The 20,452-nt window shown below is 43.3% G+C and overlaps 1 protein-coding gene across 4 annotated transcripts in view; it reads left to right on the forward strand.

Annotated features, from left to right (window-relative positions):
* The window catches only part of LYN (LYN proto-oncogene, Src family tyrosine kinase), a 111,035-nt gene that overhangs the window by 60,085 nt on the left and 30,498 nt on the right, over positions 1-20,452 (forward strand). For all 4 annotated transcript variants that reach the window (XM_068526037.1, XM_068526040.1, XM_068526039.1 and 1 more), the window contains exons 5-10: positions 136-234; positions 356-459; positions 1,771-1,920; positions 3,219-3,371; positions 15,213-15,395; positions 17,468-17,544. In XM_068526037.1, coding sequence (XP_068382138.1) covers positions 136-234; positions 356-459; positions 1,771-1,920; positions 3,219-3,371; positions 15,213-15,395; positions 17,468-17,544 — 766 coding nt within the window. The remainder of the gene's footprint in view (positions 1-135; positions 235-355; positions 460-1,770; positions 1,921-3,218; positions 3,372-15,212; positions 15,396-17,467; positions 17,545-20,452) is intronic.

The following is a 20,452-nucleotide window of genomic DNA, read 5'->3' on the forward strand; positions in this document are numbered from 1 at the left end:
TCTCCCTGGATTCTGGGTTTCCAGGGGTCTTCCCCGCCCTCCCTCACCCTGCAAGACAGACACATTAAGACAATTGCTCTTGTAGTTCTTGAGTCATTGAATACAAACCCTTTTGGATGCGTGTTTCTATTCCAGGCATGGAGAATGGTGGAAAGCTAAATCCCTTTCGACAAAGAGAGAAGGCTTCATCCCCAGCAACTACGTAGCCAAAGTCAACACCTTGGAAACGGAAGAGTGAGTCCTTTCCCGTGTCGTCTGGGACGGTTCCGTTTGTCGCTCTGGGTTTCTTGTTTATTCTTCGTCTTTTTCCTTCCCGGGATTAAAACACCCATGAAATGTTAATATGTCTTCTCAGGTGGTTTTTCAAGGATATAACCAGGAAAGATGCAGAAAGGCAGCTTCTGGCACCGGGGAACAGCGCTGGAGCTTTTCTTATCAGAGAAAGTGAAACATTAAAAGGTGGGAAGTGACATAAGGTCTCTTATAAAACACTGTTTAGGAAATCATTCTTAGAAACGATTCTAGAATTATGAAAAAAAAAAAAAAAAGAGAATTTTTTTTGGAAAAAAAGTCAGTTACTGGCAGACCTCGTTTTATTGGCTTCACTGTATTGCGCTTTGCAAATACTGCAGTTTTTTACAAACTGAAGGTTTGTGGTAACCCTGCATCGAGCAAGTCTATTGGTGCCATTTTTCCAAGAGCATTTGCTCACTTCATGAGCAAATGTGTCTCTGTGTCACATTTTGGTAATTCTTGCAGTATTTCACACTTTTTCTTTATTATTATATTTGTGATGGTGATCTGTGATCAGTGATCTTTCATGTTACTATTTTGACTCACTGAAGGATCAGATGATGGTTAGCAATTTTTAGCAATAAAGTGTTTTTTTAATTGAAGCATATATGTTGTTTTTTAAACTGATGCTATTGAACACTTAATAGACTACAGTACAGTGTAAACATAACTTCTTTAATGCACTGGAAAACCAAAAAGTTTGTGTGATTTACTTTATTAGGGTATTTGCTTTCTTAAGGTGGTTTGGAACTGAACCCTCAATATCTCTGAGATATGCCTGTACTATGTTCTGGTAGTGAAAGTTTTATAGTTTGATAACAAATAAGAAGCTTAAATTATTAGTTTTGCTACTAAAAGTAACATAAAAGCAGACATAATTATGGCTATTTTTTTACCATGCTTTATGTTTACTGAGCCTCTTAAATTATTATTTAGTATAAAACTTGAAATTTTAAGAGAAAGAAAATCAAAATAACTTTTCAATTCAGCAAAATAATTTTTAAAAAACCATCACAAAGAAGAAAAAGTGTGTTGGTAAGCTTCACAGCAAACAAAGCACTAGCTTTGTCAAGTAGACTTTTTATGACTTTAAAATTATGCACTATATACATGCTCAATTTATATTTTGCATATTTTTATGGCAAAATATGTCCACGGTGTGTATAATGCCAACCTTTTAAAAAATATTTTATTGAAGTATAGTTGATTTACAATGTTATGTTAATTTCTGCTGTACAGCAAAGCGATTCCCTTATACATATATATATTCTTTTTCATATTCTTTTCCATTATGGTTTATCACAGGATATGGAATATAGTTCCCTGTGCTATACAGTAGGCCCTCGTTGTTTATCCATCCTATACATACTAGTTTGCACCTGCTAATCCCAAACTCCCAATCCTCCCCTCCCCCATAATGCCAATCTTACTTACAACATGTAAGTGTAATCTTTGCTTGTACTTCTTCCCCCACAGGAAGTTACTCCCTGTCTGTCAGAGATTATGACCCCGTGCATGGTGACGTTATTAAGCACTACAAAATCAGAAGTCTGGACAATGGGGGTTATTACATCTCCCCACGAATCACTTTTCCTTGTATCAGTGACATGATTAAGCATTACCAAAGTAAGTGAAAATGCAAGGTCAGACAAGAAAAGATACATCTATTATGATAAATATATGGTGTCAAACATTTATATTAAATTTTTTTGTATTCTGAAACTTTATTGAATTCATTGATGAACTCTAGTAGTTTTCTAGTCGCATCTTTAGGATTTTCTATGTGTACTATCATGTCATCTGCAAACAGTGACAGTTTTACTTCTTCCTTTTCAATTTGGATTCATTTTATTTCTTTTTCTTGTCTGATTGCTGTAGCTAGGACTTCCAATACTATGTTGAATAAAATGTTTTATGTATCATATTTCTTTTGGATAAAGTTGGAAGATGATATTCTGTAGTTGGTTCTAAATTAATCTATAAGTATACATTCAAAGTCAGATTTGATCTTTGTGAATAATTATCCTAGTCCTTCCCACCTAGTTTGTGCTGTTTAAGAGTTAATGTTCCAGAATTGCAAAGAGAAAAATGGATACTGTTTTCGCATAGTACGTATTTTTACAACGCATCTTTAAATATCTGGAATAGGAATGCAAATTTGTAGAACTGTGTCCTAGTGTATACATGTCTATGTGTGTGTAAAGTACATACCACGAGTACGTATTACTCTTGGTGAAAGAAAACAGAAATAACAATAACACCAAAATATTTAGAAGTGGCCTGTCAGTGGTCCTCTGTCGCCAATCTGCTCTATAGCCTGGCTAAGCTGAACCCGTGACTGTGTGTTTGAGGCCAGTTGTAGTGGGCAACTCTTGTTACTGCTTATCTCTTCAACCTGCTCCAAGGGATTACACATAAAATTTGCGTAGGTCCCAAAATATGGAGAGAGCAAGTACCCCAGATTTTGTGGAGTCCTCCTTCCCTCTCTGTTACCCCCATCCATTTATCCATCTGGCACGTGTGTTGAGGGCTTGTGGAGCCCTGGCCCTGTTCTGGCACTGGGGCCCCTTGGTGACGTGACCAAGTTCCCGCCAATGTGCCCTGGAGAGCTTACATGGGCTCTGTAATTAGAATTATATTCTATTAAGTGTGACAACGTGTCAGCCTTTGTTTATCTGTTCATTTTGTTGTTTTTATATTTATAGGTTAGCATTACTAATGAATAAAATCAAGTCTGTCTTAAATTGTCTTTCATTTAAGAATTTCAAAAGTCATGATTACGCAGAAGATAACCCTATAAGCATCTTAGGTTCGTAGACCTTGGCAAGTTGAAAATGATAAGACTCATAGTCCGGACTTCCCTATGGATACTGGTAAAATACAAGGGACGACTTTTTCCACGTTTATTTTCTCTTTCAAATTAGAGCAGTCAGATGGCTTGTGCAGAAGATTGGAGAAGGCATGCATTAGTCCCAAACCACAGAAGCCGTGGGACAAAGATGCCTGGGAGATCCCCCGGGAATCCATTAAGCTGGTGAAGAAGCTCGGCGCCGGGCAGTTCGGGGAAGTCTGGATGGGTGAGTGTGTGGCTCTGGAGCCAGAGTCCCTCCTGGGGGCGACGGCAGGAGAAATAAGGGCTCCGGCCGATTTCTATCAGTTTTCTCAGAAGTATCACTGCTTTTGTTTTCCTCTGTCCACCTGTGCCAAGAACCAGGCTACACAACCTACGTGATTAGACTCTTCCTCTTCCTCGTGACTTAGTAGTTCTCTTTCAGGATGAATTTTTTTTTCATAAATTTATCTATTTATCTATTTTTGGCTGCGTTGGGCCTTCGTTGCTGGACGCATGGGCTTTCTCTAGTTGTGGCGAGCGGGTCTCCTCTTCGTTGCAGTGCAGGGGCTTCTCATTGTGATGGCTTCTCTTGTTGTGGAACACGGGCTTTAGGCACGCAGGCTTCAGTAGTTGTGGTGCACGGACTCAGTAGTTGTGGCGCACGGGCTTAGTTGCTCCGCGGCATGTGGGATCTTCCCGGACCAGGGCTCGAACCCGTGTCCCCTGCATTGGCAGGCGGATTCTTAACCACTGCGCCACCAGGGAAGTCCCAAGGATGAATGTTTATAAGGAAGGGGGCAGTGGGCATTTATCCTGGTGGTTCTGTCTACTCTTCCGTGATTCTCTCATCACCAGATTCTCTGGACACACGTGTTAAGTGCAGGAATGTGCTTGCATCTCAGGGAAGGGTACAGTTGGGTTAGGACCAACCTTACTAGTGGGCTTAATAGGAAGCCTCACAGGTATTGCAGTTTCTCACCAAGAAACTTTGTAAAGATACTCAAAATTCCACCGTCAGAGAATCGTTCCTTACTGTTAAGTACTGCCTTCTCAGGCTGGCAAGAAAAGCACCAAAATGATAACAGTGGCTTTCTCCAGCAGGTACTTTTTGCCCACCTGTCTTTTCTAAAGCTTTTATAATGACTGTGAATTCCTTTTTCTTTTGTAAAAAGAATTTTTTAAAACTATTTTTTACTGGATCATAGTTTCCACGCCAGCACTGTGTGAGTGAGAGCAAACATGATTTCTAAAGAGAAGGGGCAGACAGCTTTTAAAACCCATCCAGCCCCAGCCCAGCCAGTCTGCGAGGGAGAGGTTTCCCTCTAAAATCTCGGCCCCTGGGATCACAGCTTTGCCCATTTTCTCCTGTTGTCACTGCTTTAGCCAAAGTGTCGTTTAAATATGCCTCTGCATATAATTAATTCTTACTGCGCTGTAAGTCTGTGGGAACATGATAACGGAATTCAGGTAAATCACGATTACACAACCTCACCTTGCTCATTGGGGTCTGCGTGCGTACCTGGCACTCTGTTTCCGGTTGGGCCTGCAGATCTGGGGGTGTGATCTTGCTCTAGGTGTGTCTTTGCCACCACTCTGCGGCCCAGATCATCACCTCCTCCCCCTCTTTGCTCTATCCACCTTTTTTTTTTAATTGAAGTAAAATTCATGTAACGTAAGATCAATCATCTTAAAGTGGACAATTCAGTGACGTGTACTACATTCACATGGCTGTGCAGTCACCACCTCTATCTAGTACCAAAATACTTCCATCACTGCAGAAGGAAACGCTAGACACTCCCCTTCCCCCCCGACCCCGGCCCCTGGACACCCACCCTTCTGCTTCCTTTCTCTGTGGCTGTGGTACCCTAGGGACCTCGTGTAAGTGGAATCATACAGACGTTTGTCTTTTTGTGTCTGGCTTATCTCACTCAGCATGATGTCCTCAAGGTTCTCTCACGCTGTAGCCTGTGTCAGAATTTCTTTCGTCTTTTATGGTTGAACAATATTCCATTGTATGGATATACCACAGCTTATCTATTTATCCACTGATGAACATTGGGGTTGTTTCCACCTTTGGGCTATTATGCATAATGCTTCTTTGAACATTCGTGTGCAGATTATTGTGTGGACAAATGTTTTCATTTCTCTTGGGTATAGACATCCTTCTAGGAGTGGAATTGCTGGGTCACATGGTAATTCTATGTTTAACTTTTGAAGGAACTGTCAAACTGGTATCTGCTCTTTTTTTTTTTTTTTTAAATTGCCACTTTTCCCCCGAGGTATTTGCAGTTACTTCTTAACATATTTTTTCCAAATCCACAGAATAGGGGCAGGTATAATAAACACTGTATATTCTTCACCTAGATGCACCACTTAATATTTTGCTGTATTCTCTACACACACACACACACACACACACACACACACACACACACACGTACATATTTTATTGTTACTGTGGAGCCACTTGAGGGTAAGTTGCAGAGGTGATGACTTTCACCCCTAAGTACTTACACAGGTGTCTCCTAAGAGCAAGGCCATCAGCTCACACTGCATATTGATCACGTTCGGGAAGCTCCACGTGGGTCCACACTGTCTAGTGTAGAGTCTACATTCCAAACTCCCCCCATTGTCCCAGTGGTGTCCTCATGGCTGTCGGGATTGTGTGTTTGCATTTAGTTGACCTGTCTGTAGTCTCCTTGAATCTGGAACGGTCCCCCAGCCCATCTCCATCATTCATGACAGGTCAGTCATTTTGAAGAATGCCCCTCATTTGGATTTTCTGATATTTCCCGTGACTTGGTCCAGGTTACGCCCTTGGGCACGAATAGTATCTAAGTATTAAGCGATGCCGCGTCCTCCTGCGTCCACTGGGACACAGAATGAGGGTTGGTCCCATTATTGCCAATGTTCTGTTTGATTTTAAGGAGGTCCACCATATTTCTCCATTATGAATGTTACTTTTTAATTCCCTGTTGTAACTAATGAATAATCTGTAGGGAGATTCTTTAAAATTGTGTAAATATCCAAAAGAGCTTTCCCCAGATGGTTTCAGCATTACTTGCTGCACATTTGGATTCTCATCCCTCTTAGAGGCCATAACTTCTCTGAAAGCTGCAGTCGTCTGTCCTCTGACCACCCTCCCCTAAACACGGCGACTCCAACCTCCCGCTCAGGCCGGGAACCAGGACTCTGCCTTCCGTCCCTCGCCTCCCCTTTCCAGACTTGTGTCTTTAGTGAGCTTATTGGCAGGAAAATACACATTCATGATTACATTTCACTGCCCTCTAGGTCTCCAAGTCCATCCTGCCTCTCTGCACGTGAGTGGGGAGGAGGTGAGCGTCCAGGGGGAGGGGGGGAGAAAAGAATGTCCCAGCTACACATTCCAAGTGCATTTTCATCCGCTGTCTCACATACTCGCAGCAGTAGGGCTGGAAGAGAGGAGTCACCGTCACCATCGATGAATGAGGGCCCTGAGAAGCAAGGAAGCAACTCACCCAGAGTCACTCAAGGTGGGAAAGAAGCCAGCTGCCCCGGCCTCCCAGAGACTCAGACTCGCTCTCTTGCTAAGCTACCTACAAGTTAATTGGGCCTCCCTGGCCTCAGTTTCCTCATCAGGAAAATGAGCAAACAACTATCTCATCAGTTGCTGCAAGGAAGAATGAGATTATGTACCTGAAGTGTTTCCTGTAGAGTCTGGCTCTGTGTGTGCTCTATTTTTCTTATTATTTTCATCTTACTACGTTTGACTATAGTCACTAGAAGCTATATTTCAGTGGATTTTCCCCCAATTTTAATTATAAGTTCAAACTATAAATAATCCAGTTAGACCTTCCTATGGATATTTGGTGACGAAGGAGTTGCATATCTGTCTTGAGGATAAAAAAGTAGAGGGAGCTTGCTGGGGTGTCCTCATCTGCTCTGAAACAGTAACCCTGCATACAGAGTGGTCACGTGGAGGTCTGTTCCACCCTCCTTGCGTTCAGCTGTGAAGTGGGATAAAGGCATTGAACTGCATGCTGTTTGCACCCAAGAGATCAGATCGGCTGGTCTGAGAAGTTACCAGTTTTCAGGAGGAAGAGATTGTGATAGCCCTCTTGTGTCTTCTTAAAATTTTCCCAAGGGCTACTAGCAAGTGGAATGGTAAGCCCTTTACCAGCTTCACCATGGGGGTGCCCACCGGTGCCATCTGCCAGCCCAGCTCGTACAGGCCAAAGACGCTGAGGGTGTGAGCTCACAGGCCCTCAGAGCAAGGCAGCAGGGGAGGGCCCACGCCTGAGAAGACCTGCTCTCAGCCTGGTTCTGGGCCTCTGAGCCAATTTCTGTTCAGCGGCTCGAGGCTATGCTGAAATGGTCACCTGGAGCTCAAGCCACTGGGCCTTTCTGGGATGGAGAAAACCTCTTTGCTTCCAATTCCAGATGTGCTAAATCCCCCCGCCCCTCCACCCTCTCCCATTCATGGGCTTCCACATGCTCAATGTTGATGCTGATTTTAGAGGAGTTTTATTTAACGTGTACCCAGGTGGTGCCTGGGAGAAACTGAGGTGTAGAGGAGAGGAGAATGGGACCATGGAAAAGATGGAATTGGTCTCTCCAGAGTGCTACTTTTTATTTAGACTGTTTGAGAGAGGCTAAAAATCTTGGGAAAATTCAGCATTTGGATAGGTTTGTTGATCATGTTTGTGTGTGTTTGTGTTAAAATGTACCACCGTAGCCATTTTTAAGTGTATAGTTCAGGACTGGTATGGACATTCACACTGTAAAACCAATTTTCAGAACTTTCATCTTGCAGAACTGGGGCTCTAACCTCGTTAAACACAACTCTCCTTGCCCCCCCCCCCCAGCCCCAGTTAACCACCGCTCTCCTTTCTAACAGTGTGACTGCTCTAGGGACCCCGAGTAAGTGAAATCATGCAGTTATTTGTCTGTGTGTGTGTGTGTGTGTGTGTGTGTGTGAGACCAGCTTATTTCATTCAGCATAATGTCCTCCTGGTTCATCCATACTGTAGGTGTATGTAAGAATTTCCTTCCATTTTTAAGGCCAAACAATATTCCATTGAATATTAATTATACAGGAATATAGATTACCATATAGTAATCCATAAACAATGGATCTCGGTTATCCGTTCGTCCACTGATGGACACTGCTTCCACCTTTTGGCTGTTGTGAATAATGCCTCCGTGAACATGAGTGCAAAAATATCTCTTGGAGACCTTGCTGCCATTTTTGGCGGGGCACACACCCAGGAGTGGAATTGCCGCATAACATGGTAGTTCTGTGTTTATTTTTTGAGGAACCTCCATACTGTTTTCCATGGTGACCGCATCAATTTACACTCCCACCAACGTTCCTCCACATCTTCCCCAGCGCTTCTCATTTTCTGGTGGAGGTTTTGTTTGTTTGTTTGTCCGTTTGTTAGTAGCCATCCTGGTGGATGTGAGGTGGTGTCTCATTGTGGTTTTGATTTGCACTTCCCTAACGATTGGTAATGTTGAATATCTTTTCATGTGTTTATTGGCGATGTGTATATATATCTTCTTTGCAAAAATGTCTGTTCAAGTTCTTTGCCCATTTTTAAAATTAGGTTGTTTGTTTGATTTGCTAATAATGTTTGAAAAGGGAGAGATAGCAGAGGCTTACTTGAAATGGGGGTTATAATAGAACCTAGCCTGTAGGGATGGTGTAAAAATTGAATGAGATGATGCAGGTAAGCATTTAATACAGTTGACAGCATTTAAGAACTGTTGTTATTATTAAATACTTAATTTTATTATGAAGATAGTATGATAAATTAGAGCAAAGGCTATGAAATAGAGACGAGAAATTACCCAGGATTCCCCCCTCAACAAAGCTGTTTCTTGCTGTTTTTTTTTTTTTAATTAAACTTTTTATTTTGAGATAACTATAGAGTCACATGCAGCTGTCAGCAATAATACAGAAATGAAAACATCTGTTCACACACTTTTACACAGATGTTCATAAATAAGAGCATTATTCATAATAGCCAAAGAGCGTAAACAACCCAAATGTCCATCAGCTGATGAATGGATAAACAGAATGTGGTGTATCCATGCAATGGAATATTATTTAGCAATAAAAAGAAATAAAGTCCTGATACATGTTACAACATGGACGACCCTTGAAAACATGATGATAAAGGGAAAGAAACCAGATACAAAGGACCATGTATCATGTGATTCTATTTCTGTGACATGTCTGGAATAGGCAGATCTGTAGAGACAAAGTAGATGAGTGGTTGCCTCAGGTTGGGGGATGGGAGGATGGAGACGTGACTGTTAATGGGTACGGGGTTTCCTTTGGGGCCAGGAAAATGTCCTAATAATTGATTGTGGTGATGATACCACAAATCTGAATATACGAAAGCCAGTGAGTTGTATATTTTATTTTTAAGTCATTATTTAAATTTATTTAAATTTTATTTATTTAAAATAAATTATTTAAATTTATTTTATTATTATTCATATTATTTTTGGCCATGCCATGCGGCATGTGGGATTCTAGTTCCCCAGCCAGAGATTGAACCCGTTCCCCCTGCAGTGGAAGTGCAGAGTCTTAACCACTGGGCCACCAGGGAAGTGCCGAATTGTATATTTTAAATTTATTTATTTTTTTATTTTTGGCTGCGTTGGGTCTTTGTTGCTGCATAAGGGCTTTCTCTAGTTGCGGTGAGTGGGGGCTACTCTTCGTTGCAGTGTGCGGGCTTCTCATTGCGGTAGCTTCTCTTGTTGTGGAGCACGGGCTCTAGGTTCACGGGCTTCAGTAGTTGTGGCACGTGGGCTCAGTAGTTGTGGCTCACGGGCTCTAGAGCACAGGTTCCATAGTTGTGGTGCACGGGCTTAGTTGCTCCGTGGCATGTGGGATCTTCCCGGACCAGGGCTCGAACCCGTGTCCCCTGCATTGGCAGGCAGATTCTCAAACCCTGCGCCACCAGGGAAACCCCAAATTGTATATTTTAAATGGGAAAATGATATGGTATATGAACTATATTTCAATAAAGCTATCGTATATATAAAAGAAATAATACAGAGAGGTCCCATGTAGCCTTTACTCAGTGTCCACCAATAGTAACATCTTGCAAAACTATGGCATAACATCACTGCCAGGATATTGCTATCGAAAGTTGTTTGTTTTTTAATTGTACCTTTCTCCTTCTAGTTTTGTATTAAAGAAAGAAAAGAAGAAAGGGAGGGAAGGAAGGAAAAGAAAGAAGAGAAAGGGAAAACAATAGAAAATTTTGATCTGGGATCTCGTGCAAGCATGGTTCTGTGATTCTGGCTGCCAGCCAGGGAGCTCTTCCTTAGCCACTGAAATTACGTCAATTTGTTGAATGCATTTAGCAGAGGAATGCTGGGGAATAAGACCAAAAGAATATTGGTGGGTGGTGTGCTGCGAATCAGGTCACAGGATGCCCCTCTCCCGTGTGTGTCTGCACGTCTCATTCTGACCGAGGGACCCATTAAGAGCAAGGTCTGTGCAATTTAGAGCTGCCAGAATTTAGTTTTTACTTCTCAAGGAATAAGCTGGCTAGCTCATTGATATAAAAAGGACAACAAATTAAAAATTGTAACCCTGTTAACTAAGTAAGTGAATATTTTCGTCAAGCGTGAGAAGTGGCTCATAGACTCCCAGGCACGCTTTATTGTCTGGGTTTTTTGGTCTGAAGCACCGTAGACAAATACGAGGATGTGGTCTGTTCTGGGGAGTGGGGGGAGCAAGGGGTGGGGAATAAAAGAAAGGAGTTTCTCCCTCAAGCTGTTTCCTCTTGTCCCGGTAATCCTCTGACATCTGGCTTGGAGACACGTTTTCCTCAGTGGGCTGTTGGATTCCCAGGGAACTGACCCATCAGTGACACGAAGGGTGATGTTTCCTGTTGCCACTCGGTCTCTGAAGAGACTTTGGGAAAGAAAGGAAGCTGATTTTGCGTTGAATTTTGCTGGATCAGTTTTCATAGGAGCCACAGCTGCATTGACATGAATCACCAGCCGCCTTCTAAAATCAACTACGTGCATCTTTTGTAAAACCACCCTCCATTATGTGGTAGTCAGCCTCTTTTTGACAAGTTAGTCACACCTGGAGTTGGAGCTTTCTTGGCTTTCTTTATCTGTGGCAAAGAACAGCACCCACACGAAATTATTTACTACCTTCAAAAGGTTTTTTAAAATCGCTTTGCAACTCCCTTTTTAATTTATTTATTTAAAAATTTATTTATTTTTTATTGAAGTATAGTTGACTTACAATGTTGTGTTAGTTTCAGGTATACAGCAAAGTGATTCAGTTACATATAAGAATCTTTTTCAGATTCTTTTCTCTTCTAGGTTATTACAAACTATTGAGCAGAGTTCCGTGTGCTATACAGTAGGTCCTTGTTGCCTATCTATTTTATACATAGTGGTGTGTATGTTTCCATCTGTAATGACAATCCAAATCTCTGTGACTGGTGTGAACCTGCCACTACCAGGGGATATCTTGGTACAGTACAATTTGATCCTTAGCGCTGAATAAAAATCATGCCTTTTAGTGCAGGTGAAAACCTGCCCTATCGCGCAAATGTCACAGCCCTAAGAGGCCACCGGGCGGAGGCTGTGGCCATCCTGGAGCTGTGTTTGACACAGCTGTTTCATTCACTGTTCATCTCAAACTCTTTATCAGCGTTTTTAATATCTTTAGCAGCTGCAGTATTTCCTGCTAACTTTTCCCCCTACGCTTGGAAAGCGTTTTTCTCTTCGTCCTTTACCCATAATTTTATTTTATGTGGAAGTCTGAATGAGTCCCATGGCTTTTATGACGACAAAGGGAGAGTAGTTCTGCTCTTTTCTCTTTGGTTGCTACGTGATGTAACAAGCAGACAGAAAAGTGCATAGCACACAAATGCTGGATTTCGTAGCTAATGACAACATGAAAACCTGCGTGGTGACCACTGAGGTCGCAGCCCGAAGCGCCCACTCACCCCCTGCCGGTCACAACCCCGCCTGTCCCCCGAAGGCAGCTGCTGTTCTGACTTTGCCATAATTTCCTGACTTTTCTTTGTAGTTCTGCTATTTTTGAATATGGAGGTGTGTGTGCACACTATAGTTTAGTTTTGCCGGGTTTTGAACTTTATGTAAAGGAATCCTACCTATTTCTCACTATTTATTGATGGCATTGGAGTCGCTCCCACGTTTTGGCTACTATGAACAAGGCTACTGGGAACATCTTTGTGCTGGTTGGTGCGAGGGTACATGAGTTTCTCTAGATGACCAGGAGTGTATTTGCTGGATCACAAGTGTGATCTTCAACCGTGAAGATCTTCAACTCCACGAAATGCTGCCGACTTAATTTCCAAAGCTCTCGTCCGGGTTAGACTCTCACCAGCAACGTACAAGGGTCGGCAGTGTTCCATTTCCTGACAGCACAGTGGTACTGGGTAGATGTGGGCCCCAGGTCGGCACAGCCCGGGTGGGTGGTCACTCAACACAACTGCACTAGAAAGGAGTCTGCTGTGTCTACATCCTTCGAGGGACCTTGAGGATATTGTTGGAGACAGAAGCTTTACGACTGAATTTCAGTGATGCTCAGAAAAGAGCCCAGGAAAGGACCTGCAGGAACTGCGCCAGCTCCCCTGCCAAGGGGCCGGCACTTACCGGCACTCAAGATTGTCAGACTTTGTCATTTTTGTCTTGCTGGGTGGTTGTTTCTCCCTGTGGCTTTATTTGCATTTCGCTGATTACTGATTAGATTGAGTTTCTTTCACAAGTTTGTTAGTCATTAGAATTTCTTCTTTTTAAAATGCCCATCCAAGCTTTTGCCTATTTTTCTATTTTTCTTATTGATTTATAGGAATTCTTTATATATTCTGGACACTAGTCCTTTGTCAGTTTTATATATCAAAGAGGGTATATTTTCTTGTTACGCCTTGCTGTACTTTGCCACGGATATATCGATGTAAATGAAGACCTATTTATGAACTCTTAAACAAATTATAATGGAACCTTTTTGATGCAAATGTAATATTAAGAGGACTTTTGTTGGTGGGATTTACTTTCAATTTACTCTTTACAGCCATGAAAGGTCGTACTGTTTGTAATTATGCATGGAGATGGAAATCAATTTAATATATTCATAATTCCATTATTTTGTGTAGGTTGTGGCTTTTGATAGTGACCTAGGACAATATTTTGTCAGCTTTATATTACTGTCTTATCATGTGTTCCCACGCTTACTTTATTTTATATACTGCATTCTTCATTTTTCTGTAAGGCATGGAAAGCTACTACTAAGTACAAATCAAAGGAGAATATAAAAGGAAAAGTTCTAGCAGAAAAAGCAGTATTAATGATAAGAAGAAAAATCACTAACTAGAGTTGACTGTTAGCTGTAAACTAATACTTTTTTTTTAACCCATTGGAAGGTGTGGAAGTAGAAACATACTTCCTTTTCCTTTTAAAAATAATTCCTTTTGTAAAAAAAAAAAAAAAAAAAGATATATACTCATTCACAAATTTAATCAAAATAAAAAAGAACAAAAGAAAGTCAAAGCTGCCCCAAATTCTGCCACCCAAAGACCAACCACCATTGTTGATTTTCACTGAGCATAAGCTGTGTATATGCTAATAATCGTGTGACCTGAAAAGGGACTGGACATTTTCACATCACCGTTCCTTAGACTTGTGTCTTTCTTGGGGCAGGTGCTATCAGGCTGTAACCCACCAAGTAGAGGTGACCTGCAGGATGACTCGTGGTGGTGACCAGCTGCCACTCCCTCCCTCCTCACCCTTTTTTTACTTCTTTTTTTTTTTTTTTTTTAACATCTTTATTGGAGTATAATTGCTTTACAATGGTGTGTTAGTTTCTGCTTTATAACAAAGTGAATCAGTTATACATATACATATGTTCCCATATCTCTTCCCTCTTGCATCTCCCTCCCTCCCGCCCTCCCTATCCCACACCTCTAGGTGGTCACAAAGCACAGAGCTGATCTCCCTGTGCTATGCGGTTGCTTCCCACTAGCTATCTATTTTACCTTTGGTAGTGTATATATGTCCATGCCACTCTCTCACTTTGTCACATCTTACCCTTCGAGAACTATGGAAACAGAAAGGAAAGGAAAGGGGCATGGGATTATCTCTACTTCTGCTTTACAAACTGAGAAAAAGCTTTCCCAACCACTGAGAAAAAGCTTTCCCAGGAGAAAAATCAAGCTTGAAAGTAAGCACATCATTGAGGCAGGTCCCAGAAAAGCGGTGCCCTGGGGGAGCTAGATTAAGTAGGCAGTATTTCCCAAAGTACGTTCTGTGGGGTGTGAAAAGGTACATGAAGAAGTGTTCCGGGGTCAAGCAAGTGTGGGAAATGCTGCAGTTAATCGACTCAGACAGGCATCTTCCCTGATGGACTGTCCGCACTCCCGCTGCATCTCCTGGCACAGCGGGTGGGGCGGGCCATGGTCCCCGGACAGTTCAGCCCAGAGCCCTTCGTTCACGCAGAATCCAGTTCTCTTTGAAAACTTTGGGAAATGTTTATTTGACTCTAGTGTATTGTTTGTACTTTAAAGCTAGTAAATTTTTTTCAAGTGCAAAGCTTTTTCTTTTCTGATTATAAAAATAATACATATTCATTGCAGTAAATTTGGTAAAGAGTTAAAGGTATGGTGAACAAAATTTAAATCACCCATGATTAAGCCAGTCCTCGGTGTATTTTGGTGTATTTTCTTCCATACCATTGTCAGGGTTTGTGTGTACGTAGGAGTATATAGAGCTTTGGTGTGTGTGGTTTTTTGGTCTTGGATAAAGAACATTTTATTAATTAGAGAAAATGGTGCAGTGCATATATGGAGCTTTATTTTACCATTGTTTTATAAAAAAAAAAACCTTTTGATTTCGGAATAATTCTAGGGGTTTTTTGGTAAAGATAGTACAGAGAATTCCCATTTACCCTTTACTCAGCTGCCCCTAATGTTACATAAACAGGTTTTAGATAATGTTAACACTGTAGAGTTCATAGAAGTTTTTTCTGTCTATAACTAAATATTCTTCTAAGTCTGCATGAAGTTTTTGATAAATCACGGCCTCCCTTCTTTTCTCTCCCTAGGTTACTATAACAACAGTACCAAAGTGGCTGTAAAAACCCTGAAGCCAGGCACAATGTCTGTGCAAGCATTCCTGGAAGAGGCCAACCTCATGAAGACCCTGCAGCATGACAAGCTGGTGCGGCTGTACGCCGTGGTCACCAAGGAGGAGCCCATCTACATCATCACCGAGTACATGGCCAAGGGTGAGCGCCACCCACCGGCACCCGTGCTTGCGGAGGCCGGACCCTCAAAAAGGAAAACACCTAAACGTTCCGAGAAGATACAGATACTTCAAATTGTAAAACAGCAGGCTCCCTACCAAAGCATCAGCACATACAGGAGACTGAAGCCTTTTCATAAACCACCTCAGTGGAAGTCACCTGTTATAAAATGAATCTGTCGTCTTCCTAGTTTCTCTGCACTTGTCTCCATGTACACATTAGCTCCAAGAGTCGCACCCCATACCTAGTCAGCCCCCAGGAAGTATCTGTCAAATAAGTAAATATGGATATCAAGTAAGAGTATTATTGTTATGGGTTCAAGAATGTGAGTTCTCAAAATTTCAAAACCAGTTCCATTTCCTCTTTAGCGTCACCTAAATGTTCAGGGTGTCACTTCAAAATGTAAATATTTTTAAAGCTTGTCAAGGTCGAATTCCTGTGTCATCACAGAATCCCTGAGGAAGAGGTTTCGAGCCACCAGCTTTTCTCCCATTGTTGTCACCTTCAGATGAAGGATCTGGAACCACCACCCTTCTGCCTCCAGTTCAGTCGAAATACTGATAAACTGCTAAGTGATTTCTAAAGAATCTTCGGAAGGAATGAAGGAAGAAAAGACACATAAGCCATAATCCAGAATTAACAGTGGTCTCCTGCAGAATGGAGATTATAGTGTATGTCATAGCTGAATAGGTTAGATAGATGATTATTACATTTTCTTATTTAATGTATGTTAATATTTCAGAATATTAGTCCCCCAGAGTCCTTCCGATAAAGAACATTGTTTTTTAAAAAGCCCTATTGCCTGTGGCTTAGGTTGCTACAACCCAGAAACCAGGCTCAGGGTCAGACATTTAAGCAGCAGTTCAGTAGATACTTGTTGGGTTAATTCACGAATAATATTTCTTAATCATAAATGTAAACATGAGTTTCTCCGGGTAACAGTGCCTACCTTGTATTGGGCGATTACTATATGTCAGACTGCTCTTGACGTCTTCCCTGGGGGATCTCACTCAATCTTCCCAGCAGTCTGAGGGCTAAGTACCACTGTTCTGAGTTGTGGCTTTTTTGAAAAATTTTTATTATTTTTAACTTTTACTTGTATGTTGGAGGATAGCTGATTAATGCTGTTGTGTTCGTTTCAGGTATACAGCGAAGTGATTCAGTTATATTGTACCTATACACGTATCTATTCTTTGTCCAGTTCTTTTCCCATTTAGGTGGTTACGTAATATGGACCAAAGTTCCCTGTGCTATACAGTAGGTCCTTGTATCCATGGTAACCTTGTACAGTAGGTTGTCCATTTAAAACATAGCGGTGTTTGTTGTGGATTAACTGAGCGCTTACTACCTGCCAGCCCCCTGGCACGTGCTTTAAACAGGCCCTCCCGCGGACTCTGATAGATCTCCTGGGACCTGCCCTCTCTTGACAGGGACTCGGACGAGGTACAGAACTTGCCCAAGCCTACCCTCAGGTTGGCACCATAAGTTCTAGAAGAAGAAGCAGGTCGTGTTTCAGAGATGAAGCCCCAGGAAGCAGGAGACTTTGCCTGTGGGCACGCGCCCCTTTAAGTAAGGTCTCACTTTCCTCCAGAGCGCAGTTGGTTCATCCAGTACTCACTGGGCGCCTGGGGCATGGCTGAGATCCGTGCTGGACACGGAGGGCAGGAGCCCAGCTGAGCGGCTGCCGCGGACACGGGCAGGCCGACTGGCTCGTTTCTGTGCCAGAGAAGCTCTGGAGATCAGGTGCTGCAGGACGTGTACCGCGGTGGCAGGTACGAAGTGCTCAGTAGCGAGAAAGCAGCATCCACCGTCACCTTTTCGTACCTGGAGCTCATGTACATTTCACATCAGGTCAAAGGAGACAGGTTAAAGGGGACTGGGTTTGACCCACGTCAGGAAAAGGCTCTGTGACCACACAGATTTACAAAGCAGTCATTTTGCGTGCTCCCCCTCGCCCCGCCCTGCCCTGCCAGTAGGAATGATCTTTCGAATTCTGTTTGGATTTTTTTCTTGTGTGTTTGAACTACACCAACGATCCCTTCCTCTGTCAACAGGCAGTTTGCTGGATTTCCTGAAGAGTGACGAAGGGGGCAAAGTGCTGCTTCCAAAGCTGATTGACTTCTCTGCTCAGGTGAAGTATGAAAAAACCGGCACGCTGTAAATTTGCAAAACCTCCCTGCTTCAGACTCGGGATGGAATTGTACTTCCAGGGAGAAGGCCTTTGCGTTGTTGTGTTTCCCGGTAGCCGGTGATAACAAAAAGGTCTCCCGAAGGACGTGTCTTTGGAGGCGGCGACGGGTGTTTCCCTTGGAATGTGTGTGTGTGTGCATGTATCGAGTGTTGACTTGGACGCCCTTGTCTCTGACCCAGGTCCACCTCTTTATACTCGTATTCATTTCTGCGTGAGAGATAGAAACAGCACGACTGAGCTGATCACTTTGTGTGCACTTTGGAGAAGAACTCCACGGGGTGTAAGCACAGCACCTTCTAAGTGATGCATCTGTGGCGTTTAAGTTACTGATCTAAAGTACTGATGCTTTTAAGTCCTCAGTGTTCCCCAAAAACAGAGGAACTGTCTTCCTTCCCTCTCTACCCCCTTTCACTCCTTCTTGTTGGGTGTGTCTCTAGGATTCTGAGAACTACTCATTTATAGCATTTCTAGTACTAGCCTAAAAGTTACAAATTTGTTTAGTTTGGAACCACATGATGTTTTCTGAAGTGTATTTAAGAGAAGAGGGAAGTTACCCAGAAACCCAGCCCTGTGCCTGGCATCGCAAGGAAATGCACATTTGCATGTTGCCAGCTACTGACTTTTCAGGGTTTCGTTGTGTCCGTCGGTCATGTTCAGCGATTTGCTTGTCTCTTGATACTGCTCATGGGTGGTTCATGCTGGGAAGACCACATACCATAAAGCCCAAAGGAGCATGAGAGGTTTCTAGAAGTTCTGGGAAAGGGGGGTCGTTATGGTCTTCATTTCTTATGCCCATTTCTTCCTCAGACCCTCTTTTAAAACTTGGGAAATTGATAAGGCCTTCTTGGGAAGATGAGGCTGAAGGAGTGACTTAGTCCACGGGTAAAGCGCTTTGAGGAAGACCCAGAACACATACTGTGCAGCAGAGTGTCGGGGGCAGAGCCGGAGCCCAGTGTCCTCGGCTGGAGCTGGTGCCGAGGCTCGGCCACTCGGTAGCCACTGTCAGGAGGGCCTTTGCCTCCGTGGGTCAGTGTATGCGCTTGTCCGAGGCGCGTGGTCATTGCTGCTTCCAGGAGATGTGTCAAGGGTTAAAGTCAAAGCTTGGGTCCCTCTTGGCACCAATGAACGAGGCCCTCCGCTCGCCCTGTTGCATGAGGGCATTGAGAGGGGGTTGTAAAGGCTCCTGAAAGGGAAAGGGGCTGACAGGGGTGTGGAGGAGCGGGGCACGTGGCCTGGAGGCCTGAGTGGTCACCCCCGCCCCAGCCCTAAGGGTCTGATCTGTGCCTACCGTTCTGTAGGGTGGAAATGAGCATGTCGGGGCGTGTACTACACCTGAGTAGGACTTCATCTTGTCATGTGGGCATTTTGTATTTGATTTTGTATGGCTTATCTCATAGTACCTTGACATCTTCGGAGGTTTTAAGGTCCAAGTCAAGGCCTCCGTCTCTAGTCTTTAACTTTTAAATTACTCCTATTACTACAAAGGTTAACTTTTTCTAACAGAAATGAGGTGGGGGGAAAGGTTGCTTTCTAAACCTTTGTAACTCGCCAAGTCAGTTATCACAGAGCCTGGCACTGACCATGACTTTCAGGTTGTAGGTTCCAGGAGGGGCCGGGTGCAATCAAGGCCACTGCCACTGGTCACCATCCAAGCCAGAGTACCAAAGCCAGCTCACGGGATGGTGCTCTTGCTTACCTGTCTCAGGCTGGCTTTCCCAGCAGTGACCGCCGGGTACAACATCGAGTTCTAAGTGCAGGAGTGTTGAGTGTCCGTGGAGAGGCAGCTGCACTCAGAAAGGCCCTAGGAGGTGGGGTCAGCACGAAACTCATGGTCTTTACAACGGGATCCGTGTCCTTTCGAGTCCGTCTTTGTTCACGGTGCAAACCTTGCCCAGACTCTTCCCCAGCCCTTCCCTCAAGGGGGAGCACATGAGACCTGCTGCCCCTTACTTATCATCTGTTTCATCTGCTTGTGGCTTTTCTTATTATAATATTGGAGGGGCCTGCACCTTGGCAACGAGGGTGGGACCTGTGCGCCCCGGTCTCAGTCTGAGACCATATACCACACACACCTGCTCCCGTTAACCGTGCCCGCTGCCCCATCCCACTGGGATACCGCCTGTTCCCTTTATGACTGGCAGTAACCAACACCCCCTCCGTCTTCATGTGCCTTTCTGAAATGATCTCTATACAAAGAAAGTCATCTCTGAATTTTTTCTCCTTTTCCTCTCCATCATGTGCCGGTAATTAACATTGTGGCTTTCCCATAGTGAATAACTCAAGAACAGTAAATATGAATAAAGCTGGCCCAAGGTGATACAGGACAGGGACTTCCCTGGCGGTCCAGTGGTTAAGTCTACGTGTTTCCAATGCAGGGGGCGTGGGTTCCATCCCTGGTGGGGGAACTAAGATTCCACATGCGTGGTGCGGCAAAAAAAAAAAAAAAAAAAAAAAAAAGAAGGGGATGCAGGACACCCGGATACCTAATAATCCAGCCTTTCCTACCCCTTTTCTCCACTTGACTATTTAGAGTGGAGATAGGGTAAAGCAGAAGAATTGGTGAGTCCATGTGGTGTTTGAACGCTAACAATTAGTAGCCTGTAAAATACGTTTACACTTCCCTTTTTCCATTTGCATTGTCAATGGCATCAGAGATTTGGGAAACTGAGTGTGCACAAGAAACTGTAGTTAAATACAGCAGGTTTTCACAGTGGGAGACTGAGAGTAGAAATAAACCAGTTGACTGACTCCCAGCTCCAGAAGAATAAGGAAACGGGGGAGATGGGAGGGGGGAGGGGTATGTGAGGGGCAGCGCTGAGACTTTTCCCAGATTCTCCTCTGGCCTCTT

The sequence above is a fragment of the Eschrichtius robustus genome, chromosome 17, assembly GCF_028021215.1.
Source record: "Eschrichtius robustus isolate mEscRob2 chromosome 17, mEscRob2.pri, whole genome shotgun sequence".
NCBI lineage: Eukaryota > Metazoa > Chordata > Mammalia > Artiodactyla > Eschrichtiidae > Eschrichtius > Eschrichtius robustus.